Source organism: Syngnathus acus, chromosome 12 (assembly GCF_901709675.1).
Source record: "Syngnathus acus chromosome 12, fSynAcu1.2, whole genome shotgun sequence".
Classification (NCBI taxonomy): Eukaryota; Metazoa; Chordata; class Actinopteri; order Syngnathiformes; family Syngnathidae; genus Syngnathus; species Syngnathus acus.
The window spans coordinates 10379019-10391685 of record NC_051097.1 but is presented as its reverse complement, the minus strand read 5'-3'; the positions used below and the strand labels follow the sequence as shown (position 1 = coordinate 10391685).

The 12667-nt window shown below is 46.3% G+C and overlaps 3 protein-coding genes across 5 annotated transcripts; 1 reads left to right on the top strand and 2 right to left on the bottom strand.

Moving 5' to 3' along the window:
• Positions 1-969: 969 nt before the first annotated feature.
• lin54 (lin-54 DREAM MuvB core complex component) lies at positions 970-7181 on the bottom strand. 2 transcript variants are annotated; one of them, XM_037265277.1, is made up of 14 exons: positions 7065-7181; positions 4827-5461; positions 4350-4461; positions 4135-4274; positions 3887-4042; positions 3523-3709; positions 3368-3441; positions 3086-3283; positions 2908-3002; positions 2757-2825; positions 2534-2636; positions 2311-2448; positions 2027-2229; positions 970-1867 (listed from the first exon to the last, which is right to left on the bottom strand). In XM_037265277.1, exons 2-14 carry the CDS (start codon positions 5430-5432, stop codon positions 1666-1668), a joined length of 2283 nt encoding a protein of 760 aa, XP_037121172.1. In that variant the 5' UTR covers positions 5433-5461; positions 7065-7181; the 3' UTR covers positions 970-1665. The 2 variants fall into 2 exon arrangements, with proteins under 2 accessions (XP_037121172.1, XP_037121173.1); XM_037265278.1 differs by lacking the exon at positions 7065-7181 and adding an exon at positions 6788-6949.
• A 414-nt stretch (positions 7182-7595) lies between these two features.
• Positions 7596-10533, top strand: cops4 (COP9 constitutive photomorphogenic homolog subunit 4 (Arabidopsis)). 2 transcript variants are annotated; one of them, XM_037265284.1, is made up of 10 exons: positions 7596-7700; positions 8220-8299; positions 8394-8545; positions 8654-8757; positions 8834-8987; positions 9058-9208; positions 9274-9444; positions 9535-9650; positions 9762-9846; positions 10104-10533. In XM_037265284.1, exons 1-10 carry the CDS (start codon positions 7627-7629, stop codon positions 10235-10237), a joined length of 1221 nt encoding a protein of 406 aa, XP_037121179.1. In that variant the 5' UTR covers positions 7596-7626; the 3' UTR covers positions 10238-10533. The 2 variants fall into 2 exon arrangements, with proteins under 2 accessions (XP_037121179.1, XP_037121178.1); XM_037265283.1 differs by having other exon boundaries at positions 9741-9846.
• A 157-nt stretch (positions 10534-10690) lies between these two features.
• Positions 10691-12129, bottom strand: LOC119131139 (placenta-specific gene 8 protein-like). Its single transcript, XM_037265294.1, has 5 exons — positions 11965-12129; positions 11578-11690; positions 11243-11367; positions 10917-11055; positions 10691-10770 (listed from the first exon to the last, which is right to left on the bottom strand). Exons 2-4 carry the CDS (start codon positions 11660-11662, stop codon positions 10951-10953), a joined length of 315 nt encoding a protein of 104 aa, XP_037121189.1. The 5' UTR covers positions 11663-11690; positions 11965-12129; the 3' UTR covers positions 10691-10770; positions 10917-10950.
• Between the last annotated feature and the right edge of the window lie 538 nt (positions 12130-12667).

The window sequence follows — 12667 nt, the reverse complement described above, 5'->3', positions numbered from 1 at the left end:
GCTCCGGTCACGAAGAAGAAAGCATGGCGCTTCCGGTTCTGATTCCGCTTCGTCCAGCATGTTAGTTTGCGATTTACTTCTCAGCGAATACCAGAACATTCAAATAATTTATAAGTGTTTTGTGAGTATAGAAATATTTTTAATTGGCATCGTGCTTTTTAAGTTCACGTGAAAATGAAGTTAGACAAAACCACAACACAAAATAGAGTGCACACATTTATTAATAGGTGAACAAAACAGTCTTCCACAGCCACTTTAGGACAACTCTGTAAAAACACAAAACAAAAAGACCCAAGTGATTAAAAATGGCAAATCTACACGTGTTCAAGTACTTTCAGTTAAATGACCTAAACCCTCATCGTTATGTCGTGTATAATCTTTCCCAGACTTGCGAATGGGTCAGATGGGTAGTGATTGGTATAATCATTGGGATGGCTATGAACTCACAATAATCAACATGAAATTAAAAATACTTACTTTTCTGGTCCGCTTTGTGTGCGTTCTGAGCCCTTCAACTGAAAAATAGTCGAAACCGATACGCTTTTAATATACACAAGAACCACACGCCACGCCAAGAGAAGTTCAGTTTGTCTCCAACACTCAATACACACTTACTTGACAATAACATGAATAAAACTTTATTTTTTTACCTGCTGTGCGTCCACCACGCCGTGCTTCGAAAGGAGGACTCCACTTCCGCCTTTTCTTCTTCGACGGTTATTAAAAAAAAGTCCCCAACGCAATGCTAAACATCTATGCATGTCTTACTGCACTGTACTCCGCTTTTAAAACTTCGTCAATAATTGCTATCATTCACTTTAAATATAAAACACCATTTCGAGCCCTCGAGCGACTAAAACGAACACTAAAAAAACTACTTTTAATCGAGTCGCGTTTTTGGATGTTAAACCGCGCCACCTACTGCACGGATATAGTAAGCACAACAGGAAAAAGAAAATCACGTTTTTGTGTTTTGAATTCAATACATAGCTAAATATTTGTTTTATTTTGTACAATTTAGCTAATGTACAGAGTTTTGCACAAGGTTGCTGTAATGCCGAATACGTTCTTTACAATAGTGTTTGTGATTGACAGGAGATGAATAAGCGCATGAATCAAAAATGTATTAGGGTGGTTTTGAAGCGATTAAAAACTGTTGTACTGTGTTCCACCAACATGTAAAAAGGCACACCACACTGTCAACCAATCATACTCACCGCCGGATTTGGATGTTTTGTTGATTTCTGTGCTTCTTCCATTGTGTATCCGCCAAATACTGTTCTTTTTCTTTAGCATGAGGATTGCAAATGTTTGGCCAGTTTTGAGTCATTCCGTAAGTGCGCAGATTCCGAATAGATGTATCCTTGGTTATTATTAATAATGATAACAATAATATTAATGAACAGTGTAAGCAACATAAGATTAGCACTGACTAATTACAAATACTTGTCAAAATAAATATCAAAAATGTGTTGCGTTTTATCTAGTGGGAGCACAAATATAGCATTAGACACCATATTTTCACCATAAAACATCAGATAGGAAAGAGGACAGCAAAAGAGTATAAAAAGGGGGGGGGGGGGGAATAAAAGCTGGAAGCGGAGCGCTACTTTTGCGCCAAAACGAGCGTCTCTGATGCTCCATATGTGTCCGTTCGGAGCCGGCCTAGCTGTTGATGCCGGCACAGTCTGTTTTGGCTTTGCCCGCCGAGTTGATGATCCTCATGAGACAGTGTCCGAACTCCTCCAGAATCAAGCGCTCTGCCTCCGCCTGAGGCTGCCGCGCCTGCTCTGCCCGCTTGGCCTGCTCCAGGAGGCACTCGCACGTCGCCTCCAGCACTTCCTTTGTAACGAACGTGTATGGGAGTCTGGGAGGAGAACAAATGAGTGCACAGACAAAAACTTTTCAGAAATAAAATTGGAGCAACTACATTGGAATATTTGCCAGGTTGAGATTCAAGTATTTTTTGCGGTGGTACTAGGTGTAAAGTGTTTTATGATTTGTTTTTCCAAAAGTGTTTTGGTACCTGCCACCGCCGCTTGAGATGACGGGCGTGGTCCTCTTGAGCAGGTCTGAGATCTGCGAGGAGAGCTTGGTCTTGGCAGCCGTCTGCTGCTGGACCCTCACCTCGGCGGCGTCGGCTAGGTGCATGAGCGTCTTCCTCTCGGGGCTCTCCTCGAAGTTCTTGCAGCCGACGCACTTGCAGATGGACGAGCACATGATCTTGGCCTGGGTCGAGAACACCAAAGGAGAAGAGGGAGCTCGAGAACTCCGGTTCGTTTTGGAAGCCGTGCCGAGTTGAAGACTCACCTCGTAGCACTCGCAGTAATTCTTCAGGCAACCCGACCGTTTGCAGTTGCAGCCTTTACTGTGGCGCCGGTCCGACTCGCCTTCTTTGCCCTTGCCGATCTTTGGCTTGAAGGCCTCCGGGTTGCGGTCTAAACACGTCTGTGTCAAAAACAAACAAAGGGGCTGACCGTCAAGGCTCGTGTCTCGAATCGGACGTGCTGGAAAAGGCCGGGCGGCGACATACCTTGATGGCTTTGGAGCGTTCGGCCTCGTGCTCCAGGTTGTTGAAGCAGTTGTTGCAGTTGCAGTTGTTGCAGAACTCGCCGTTGGCGAAGCAGTCGCAATATCTTGAGGGCAGATTGAAGACAGACAAAGTGTGTCGTTCATACACATTCCAAGCATACAAATAAAACTCGCATCATAAGAATTTTGAAACGTGCCCTTCACAACGGCGTGTTGACACTCACAGCTTGAGACACTGAGACTTGGTGCAGTTGCATGGTTTCCTCGGCCGCGACGCCGCCTCGGCCGACATGCTGCGAGTCAAGAACGTGAACGTCACTTGCGTATATTAAAATCAGCGCTCGGATCGCCCCGGAAATAGAGTCGGGTGCTCACCCATTGAGCGGGAGCCGGGCCTGAGTCTGGATGGTGGCGGCGGAGGTTTGAAAAGTGGAGTTATTGGCGAGGGTCACGATGGGCGCTTGCTGCAGCTTCACGTCACACACGCGGATACACACGTGTCAATATCACATCGTGTGGAACTCAAAATTTGGGACTAAAAATGGCACCAAACCTGCGTGACGTATTGCGCCGGCAACACGGCGTAGCCCACGTTGCCGCCGCCCGGGGCCGACGCCAGGACGGTGCCCGGCGGCAGGTTGGCGAAGTTGGGCTGGAGCTGCGGCAGCGCGGTGGCGGGCATGATGAGGCGCTGCTGGGTGGCTGTGCCGCCTATCACTTGGGCTCCCGACGTTAGAGGTTTGGGCGCCACCTGTGGGCGAAGCGCGGCATTGGGCATGAGCCCAAGTTTGAATCAGGAACAAGATCAAGAAGTGTTTTTGGTGCGCCGCTTTACCTGCTTGACCGTCTGCGCCGTAACGATCGGGACCGACATTCTCACCGCCCCCGTGCTGACCACCATGGGTTTAGCTGTGGGACGCGCCATGTTTAGTCTGTGTTTTCCACAACATCATTCGGGAACAGCGCCGCCGCCGCCACAATCTGAGTCACCTGTCTGCATGGTGCTGGTGCTGAGAGCGCTGGGCTGCACGGCGCCGCTTGCCGTGGTGGCCGTGACCAGGCGCACGTAATGGAAGCGGCTTCCCGGCACCTGGATCGGCTGCATGTTGGGCTGAGCCGCCAGCGGGATGATGGTCTTGAATTGGGAGCCGCCCAGCGCCTGCACCGATTTGATATTCTAGAAAGAGGACGAGGGATTCATTTCAGGGACGAGCATTTGGGAGTTGGACTTAATTTTATTTTGCTAACAAAAATGCTTACAATAGAAAAGACAATAGGCGATGAGTATTAAGGTTTGCAATCTGAATATTTATTCTTCTTAATTTACAACACACTGATTGAAATAGTCGCTCACCTGCGCCGCTGCCTGGCTGGCGGCCACCTTGACGGGCGACACCGTGGTAGATTGTTGCATGGAGAGGATCTGCTGGCCTAGCGCCACGCTGACCGGCAGCGTCATCGACTTCTGAGTCCCCCCGGAGGTCGGCGACGCCACAGACACCACCGTCACCTGGAGGGAAAACAAGCGTAAGACGGAGCCAACATTGGGAATACGTATATTTCATGGAAACATACGGCTGTCGAGTCGGCACAAAGCTTCACCTTGCTAGGGGTCTTGAGGGGGGAGATGGCGATCTTTTTGCCGGCGATGCTCTGGATGCTGATGGTGGTGTTGTGCGGGGACTCTGTGAGAGTGATCGTCCTCTGAGGCATCGTCGGCGAATTCTGCGCCAGGACACGTCCTGCGAAGACGACGCCCTCATTAGCTACAGAATCGCTAACCGCGCGCGGAGAGCGTTTGAAAAAGTGTCACTCACCCGCAATGACGGGAGAGCCCGATGTCTGCGGACTCAGCACTTTGCTGTTCACCGGCTTGTTGATGATGTACTTGATCGGCGGAGCGGAGGACGCCGGCGTTTTCTTTGCAATCTGTTCATGACAAAGGATCGAGAAAGAGACAGAATTATTTGTCCACATCTAAGCCAAGACAACAACAAAACAACAGCAGGCTCATGCAAGAGCAGTCCGATCCATAATTCGACGAGCTGTCATAAAGAAAGCAGCATCATGGAGCGCGCTTTAATGCGCACTCTTTCAATTTAGTATTCAAAAAAAAAAAAAGAGATTGAAATGAGATGAAAACAATTTGGGTTAAAGCCCTTCTAGTGCACATACTGGTGCATGGTAACCATGAGACAAAAAAACAACCTCAGAAATATTTGGTTAAATAGTGACTGCATCTCAAATTTCTGCTTACAAAGCAAAGCGATACGATTGTTCTCGTTTGAACCAACCTGCAAGGTTTGGAGCTGCTGCCCTTGTAAGCCGACTGCGCTCCCAACCGCTGGCTTAAAATCCGACCTCCCGCCGATGGCCACCAACTTGATGGACTTTGCGTCGGCCACGCCCGCCGCTCCCCCTGCCTTGGCGGCGGCGTGGGGCAGCTGCAGCACGATGGGCTGTCCCGTCTTCCCGATGGTGGTCACCAGAAGCTTTTGACCCCCCACCGAACGCGCCGCCTCCGTGGCCTGGGCCGAAGCCACCTTGTTGAGGATGATCTGATGGTTGGCGGCGGAGATGCTGAGCGGCACCGTGAGCTTCTGCAAGGCGCTGGTGGTGACCGTCGTCCCCGCGATGCTGTCCGTGGTCCTGGTGGCGGCAGTGGAGGTGGCCAGCGCCGGTCTCAGCGTCACCAGCGGGGAGGACAAACTTGACGCTGATAAGACGTATTCCGTCGATGTGACGACGTGCTCCGTCGATGTGACAACGCTCTCCGGGGACGCATCCGTTTCCATGGCGACGGACGCGTCCTGGCTGGATTGAGCCACCTCCTCAACGGCCTCCATGTCCATGATTTCATCTGGAAGGAGGCTGTTGAGCTCGGGCGACACCACGTCCATGTTGGCGATGACTCGGCACCCCGGCACACCTTTAACAAAAGACAAACAGGCTCGTCGAAATATCAACCGAAAGTCACCCTTATGATTCTTAAAATTGGACCATGTCAGTCAAAAATGAGCATAAATATCTCGAGTTCAGATAAAAAAAAAAAACTTTATTCACCCTCGTCGACCAATAGAGGAAGCAGAGAGCTGACCAAGTTTGCAACATAAACAAACAAAAAAAGGAAATGTGAGGTAAGCCTACTTAGAGGTCAAGGTTCAGAGACTTGTAATAGTACTGGTATGCAGTACAACTCGTTGACAAATATATTAATAACCCACAAGCCTAAATTCGTTGATAACGTTGAAAATAAGCGCAGCTGCCTTGTCTAAGAGCGTTTATGTTCCCGTTTAGAAGCTCTGAGGTGAACGTAAACAAACCGCCAGGGTGGCCTAGCTAACGTTAGCCCACCCACCCAAAATACCCCGTTTTGGAATTTAAGCGTGCCAGAAAAACGTCCTTTACCGTCAACAAAAAGGCTTACAGCCGAGGCCGACAGCTGATTACAGGTTAATGACATAATCATATCGTCATTATCATCATCATCCCAGGGTAGAATCCTTGCGTCTTCCCCACCGAGGGGCTCGCTTAGCCCCCCACACTTGGCTAACCGACTGCTTTTGTGCAAAACGGCCGGAAAGTTGTATTACTTTGTATGTGTGGAGGGACATGAAAACCACCTCGGGAAGGAGGCCCTAGTCCGCGGGCAAAGGAAGAGAGCGAAAGCGAGCTATTTACTTGGCTGCGTTACTATTTCAGGCCGGGCTTGGATTTCGAAAGATCCGCCATTTTTATCTCGTCATCAGTGCTGCTAGCTGCGCGGCTAACGGCCGAGCTAACAGCAGAATTTATTATTTTTCAAATTAATAATAATAAGTATAAATATATTAAACAGTGATCTAAAAGTTCACAAAAGTGAAATGAATAAGTAAAGACTTGGTGAGCAAAGTTAAATTTAGTTTTTCCAGAACCCTTCTCCCCATCTGTCACTTGAGATCATTCCGATGGTGGAAAGAAAATAGTCTCGTTTCAAAGGCACGGAGTGATTAACGTATCCTCTTTTACTCAATTTAGTTGTGTGTCTGTGTGTTTGTTTTTAAATAACTTTGTTTAACAGGTTGTTTGGTGACATGAGTTATTATAAAGCATATCTCGTCTTAAACATATCAAAATAAAACGCTCGGTGGCAGTAAAAATAACAACGTGGACCTTAGACGCAATAATGTTGTGAATGAACATCACGCCACCAAAACAACCCTTGCACAAAACAAAAAAACGTCTTAGTGCTGTGCTGCGGAACGTTAGCGCCTACCTTGGACAAGTTAATGCGACCATGAACGCGAATTTAATTTGCCCCAGGGTGCAAAATGCTTTTAACCGGTTGTTCATGAAGGGATGTCAACCGTCCGAAACGGCATCATCCAGGGCGAGGAGCACAACTGCTGTACTACTAGCAAACTTGGCGAGCAGGCTAACCCGAGCTAGCTTCAGCTCTACGTTTATTTTGTACACCTTACAAATATAGAGCCACGCGTAGTGGTGTTTTCCGCTGGAGCTGCGGCGAGCTTCCCGCACCGAGTCGCGCTTACCTGAGTTATCTGACGCGAGCCGGCGTTTGCGGGAGAAACCAGGAAAGCAAAAGACGATTGTTCAAAATACCGCGCCGAGCGCCATTCCTCCCTGACATTTCACAGGTCGGCCACGCCTTCCTCCACATACGTCACCAATACGTCATTGTTAAAGTTACAGTAGCAGCAATTCAGCCCCCCCAAGGTACCTTCCATGCAGAATTAGTAAAAAATAAATAAAAATAAAAAATCCATACATATACAACATATGTGTATTGGTATACAATATAGTCGATGGTTTTAGGTGAACGTCCCAAACAACCAAGTGGCCGGTTGCCTCCATGAAAACATTTCGTATTCCGCCATCTATTGACGGTAAGGAGGATTACCTTTGGGATTTCCTTGATTTTTGTTTTTATCTAAATTACATTTTAAAAATGCTATTTGAATGTCGGACTGAGCGGTCGATATAGATTTTATAAATAAAAAATATTAAAAATGGTTTTTTGATTATTCGCCTCTAAACGGAAGTTACACGTTTGGCAGCGGAAGCGGCGTTGTTGACAACCGGGACGGTGTGACAATGGCCACCGAAGTGCGGCAGGAGCTCGCACAGCTGATGAATTCGTTTGGCTCCCACAAAGATCTATCGGCCAAGTACGTGACGCTTACCAGAAAAGTGTTTTTTATTTATTTGGCATGCATCAAACTCTCCCCGGTACGAAATAGAAAGAACTCCGTTTGACTAAGGCGGGTGGAGGTGTTACCATGACAAACCAAGCTAAGCTAATGGTAGCTCCTTTGCTATAGCTCCTATATAGGTGATTTTCTCGAATTGCATGTATTTGAGATTGAAATTATTTCGTCAATATAGTTTGAATGATTAAAATTGTAGGCATGTGGCTAGCGTTCGAGCCACATAAACCATCTGCACGTTTTCATGTTAGTTAGCAACTACTTTTAGCCTAACGATGGGCAACAAAGATCATTGTTTAATTGAAAGTATAGGACATGAATTTGATTTTTACAGTTCTTGTCCAGAGAGGACAGCAAAATGCATAGATGACAATGGATGGAATGTCAAATTGTTAATATTTTGATTCATTCTAAATTATTTTGCTAAGAACCGTTTTAAATTGTGGAAAAAGTTGCCTTATATTGCATATCTCATTTCAGATATAGACAAATCTTGGAAAAAGCTGTCCAGTTCACAGATGCGGATCAACTTGAATCCCTGAAGGCCTTTGTTGAAGCAAGTATGCAACGAGTCACTTTTAAAGTGCTTGATAGTGTTGCATATTGAGCAATAATAATACACATTCCTCTCCTCTATTTTTCGTGTTCTCGTAGTGGTAAATGAAAACGTGAGTCTAGTCATCTCGAGACAGCTGCTCACCGACTTTTGCACGCATCTGCCTAACCTGCCCGACACCACGGCCAAGGCGGTGTATCACTTCACTTTGGAGAAGATCCAGCCGAGGGTCATTTCGTTTGAGGAGCAGGTACTTCATTAAATATTTATAACATACCACAAACATGCAACCTCTTAATCCTCAGTTTTGCGTCTTTCTATAGCTCCACGTTAAAGTGTTGTTCTTCACTTTGCACAGGTGGCCTCTATCAGACAGCACTTAGCGACCATTTACGAAAAGGAGGGCGACTGGAGAAACGCCGCCCAGGTTTTAGTCGGTATCCCTTTGGAGACGGGGCAAAAGTAAGCCACGAGCGCAATTTTTTCACCCGTGAGATCCTTCCTGGTCTATTAAACGTTCTTTTTCGCCCTCCTCTAGACAATATAATGTAGACTACAAGTTGGACACCTACCTGAAAATAGCCCGTCTCTACCTGGAGGATGACGACCCGGTGCAGGCTGAGGCTTACATCAACCGAGCCTCGCTGCTTCAAAACGAGTCTTCCAATGAACAGCTGCAAATACATTACAAGGTGAGCTATCAATAATCGATGAAATCAATTTCGTTGAATTTTAAATGCATTACTCTGTCACTTCCTGTAGGTGTGCTACGCCAGAGTCCTGGACTTCAGGAGGAAGTTCATTGAAGCAGCGCAACGATACAACGAGCTGTCTTACAAATCCATCGTCCACGAGAGCGAGCGGCTCGAGGCGCTCAAGCACGCGCTCAACTGCACCATTCTGGCGTCCGCGGGTACGAATACTCTTGCCAAGTGATGCTGGGAAATTTGCTCATGTTTTATTTTGCCGCGATTGCAGGCCAGCAACGTTCCCGCATGTTGGCCACCCTCTTCAAGGACGAGCGCTGCCAGCAGCTGGCCGCGTACGGGATTCTGGAGAAAATGTACCTGGACCGCATCATCCGGGGCAACCAGCTGCAGGAGTTTGCCGCCATGCTCATGCCACATCAGAAGGCCACCACGGCGGACGGTCAGTACCCACCAAACCTGTAACTGACACAATCTTAGTATGTGATGGAATGCTTACATTTATATTGACTTGACCCGATATGAACTTCAGGCTCCAGCATCCTGGACAGAGCTGTGATTGAACACAACTTGCTCTCCGCCAGTAAACTTTACAACAACATCACCTTTGAAGAGCTCGGAGCACTTTTGGAAATCCCTCCGGCCAAAGTGAGAAAACTGGATGGGAGTCAAATGACCCAAAAATGGCCACAAAGTATTGCATTTTAAATTGTTTTGTTTGTCGCTGTTTTGATTTAGCTTTCCTGCTCCTATTCACAGGCTGAGAAGATTGCATCACAGATGATCACCGAAGGACGCATGAACGGATTCATTGACCAGATTGACGGCATTGTGCACTTTGAGAGTGAGTTAAGAAAATCTGCGATATAGACAGATGGTATTATCGAAATTATTCATTGGCTGTTTTTCTTGCGTTCTGTGAATGACAAACAAGACAGTTCTTGCATCACTGATGTGACAATTTTGTAGGACGTCAGTGTGGAAAAAGCAACAAAAAAAAAGTGTCACGTGGACAGCAGGGGGTGCTCTACTAAAGGTGTTCCGGACTGTTTTATTGAAAGCCATTTGAGCATTTATTGATATGTCGATATCGTTTTTCAGCACGAGAGCCGCTTCCCACGTGGGACAAGCAGATCCAGTCGCTGTGTTTCCAGGTTAACAACCTCCTGGAAAAGATCCGAACAGCAGCTCCCGAGTGGGCCGCCCAGGCCATGGAGACCCAGATGAGTCAGTAAAAATCACCCCACCCCAAGCCCTCTTGAGTTTTTTTTTTTCTTGCCACTCCAAAGCATCATCGCAAGGTGCGCCAAAGGAAATGACACCCCTGCACTGCTCACGTCCCATCGGCTGGATATTTCAAGGGCATGTTTATAGCCCGGCGGGCGCCCCAGTGACTCATGTTTGCGTTGACGACGCGAGTGCTCTCGTGTTCAAGCTCTGGCATTTTATTGGCTACGTGTCACATGGCCAACGTCACGACACACAGTGTCGATCGACACTGAAATATGATTAAATGTGCACACGGCTATTGGCTCAGTCTGTTTTTTTTTTTTCTCTCTCAAATGCATCACTGTAAAAATACTAAAATAACAGCAGATGGCGGCAAAGCACTACGTTTCTACAATGTGGTACGGGAAAGTGCCAAAGCACTACTTTTATATTAGGACGATAGATTCAAACAAGCTGACTCCCAGTTCAAATGTCTTTTATTGAAATCCGGCTATATCAAATCATAAAGACGATTAGATCTTCTCAGAGTTGATAAGACCTGCAACAGGTAATGAAAAGGCGTTAACGCTGCGCAATATAAAACAATTGATATGACATCTTATCGAAATGAAACCACATGACTATCAGATTTAAGTCACTTTTTCCACCTGCTCTCATTCTTTCGATGTGTAATGTTTGACTCACCAGGTCAGGAGGTTTGCGCCAAAGCGCTCCTTTTTCAGAAGATGCCTTGTTCCTTTCTCCGGTCGATGTCCCGCTTGAGCTGGCAGGTGCTACACACTAGGCAGCACGCGTTGGCGATGAAGTCGTTGAACAGGGAACCCTGCAAACACAATGTCGGCGCGCAAACACGCAGGTCTTTGACTTTGCGTCGAACAATGGCTCGGTTGAATAAACATGCTTCTTCAGGAAGGAAGTTGGGCAACAGCAGTGAAAAGCAAAACATAGTTGAGATGTCACAATTGTATAGACATTGAAGGGTCCTCAAGCTAAGGTTTGTAGTTTCGTACATTAATATTGTAGCGGGTCCGGTAGACGCTGCGGATGGCCATGCTCAGGCCGCACAGGCAGCACTCATCCATGTCGCCGGCGATGGTGCAGCTCAAGCACGGGAAGCACCACAGGCCGTAGCAGCCTGCCGACGCAGAAAAGGAAAGAAGATGAGCAGTGCGCAAATTCGTCAAACATTAATAGAATAGGAATTAGAGGTCAGGTTTCATCTTCAATTCAAGATTCAGGCCAAGCCTTTTTATATCTTTATTATTGGCCGATTTATTGCCGTGTGGGAGTTTTATTGTTAACCGATTTTCTCCCCCCCCTTTCCCTGCAATTTAGAGAAACTTACATGTTCCGCAATCGTCGCAGAAGTCGCATAGGCCGGTCTGGAACTCAGAGGCGGGATACCTGCCCGGTTGATTGGTCACGGCCATGATGAGGAGGAGGAATGCTGCTTTAGTGCTGCAAAATATGTTCCTCAAAATATATAATGCAACCACACAACCACCATCATAGAAACAATATAAAAAATAAAATAAAAAAAACATATTTCACAGCCTTATTTAAAATGTACACATTTAAGATTCTGAGATAATTTGCTGTATAGCTCGTGAGGACTTTGCAATTTGAGTTTGAAAAATAAAAAGAACTGAACACAATAGTCCACAAAAATGTGTGCAGCTAATATAAAGAATGTAACAATCCAATTAAAAATTGAATAATAGGCTTCTCTTACCGAACGAGGGTGCGCTGGGGAGGAACTGATGAGCTGGGACGATGTCCGTTTTGTTTTATCAGGATGGGACGTTTTTTTTTTTTTTTATTGGAGGTCACTCCCCCACTTTCATTTCTTAGGAACTGCTCCACCTATTCTCAGGGCATGTTTGTGCAGTTATGAATTTCCACTTTAATGAAATAAAAAAATGTGTTGATCATGAGTGGCTTCACATTGGAATTTTTTTTTTTTTTCAAAACGCTCATGGGAATGCGATTATTGTTAACATATTTCTATACGACTGCACGCTTTCATTTCAGCTCACTGTTGGAGAGGAAGTGAAACTACTTCCCCTTGTGAATGGTCACTAAAGACATGAACAGACAAATTCTGTTCTTTGAACTAAACCACAACTATAATAGTCTTCCGGACCTCAATCTTTGATCCAAATCTCACAATGCTCCACCCACTAAACAGAAAACGTTCATATGCAAAAATGATTTTGATTATATATGATAATAATAAATATAATTGTTGCCTAAAAAAACAAAACTGGTGGTCTCTCTCCACTGACAGGACGCAGTTTCTCCCTTTAGCCACACGAGGGCGCCACCTGCCATTAAGTGAAGCGAGTCGTGCGTTTTGAAAATGCTGTTAGGCTGCCACATCATGATCACTTGCGTGTGACAAACAGAAAGTCACCACCAAGTCTTTGAATAGTCAC

Excerpts from the sequence above, each read along its gene's own strand:
- lin54 (XM_037265277.1), bottom strand. The coding sequence starts at position 5,432 with ATGGACGTGGTGTCGCCCGAGCTCAACAGCCTCCTTCCAGATGAAATC. Across the intron at positions 4,043-4,134 it reads CCCTCAAGACCCCTAGCAAG|GTGACGGTGGTGTCTGTGGC; the intron begins GTGAAGCTTTGT and ends TTTTCCCTCCAG. Across the intron at positions 2,826-2,907 it reads GCCCGGCTCCCGCTCAATGG|CATGTCGGCCGAGGCGGCGT; the intron begins GTGAGCACCCGA and ends CTTGACTCGCAG.
- cops4 (XM_037265283.1), top strand. The coding sequence starts at position 7,627 with ATGGCCACCGAAGTGCGGCAGGAGCTCGCACAGCTGATGAATTCGTTT. Across the intron at positions 8,988-9,057 it reads AGCTGCAAATACATTACAAG|GTGTGCTACGCCAGAGTCCT; the intron begins GTGAGCTATCAA and ends CACTTCCTGTAG. Across the intron at positions 9,209-9,273 it reads CACCATTCTGGCGTCCGCGG|GCCAGCAACGTTCCCGCATG; the intron begins GTACGAATACTC and ends CCGCGATTGCAG.
- LOC119131139 (XM_037265294.1), bottom strand. The coding sequence starts at position 11,662 with ATGGCCGTGACCAATCAACCGGGCAGGTATCCCGCCTCTGAGTTCCAG. Across the intron at positions 11,368-11,577 it reads CTGCGACGATTGCGGAACAT|GCTGCTACGGCCTGTGGTGC; the intron begins GTAAGTTTCTCT and ends CTGCGTCGGCAG. Across the intron at positions 11,056-11,242 it reads GGACCCGCTACAATATTAAT|GGTTCCCTGTTCAACGACTT; the intron begins GTACGAAACTAC and ends TTGTGTTTGCAG.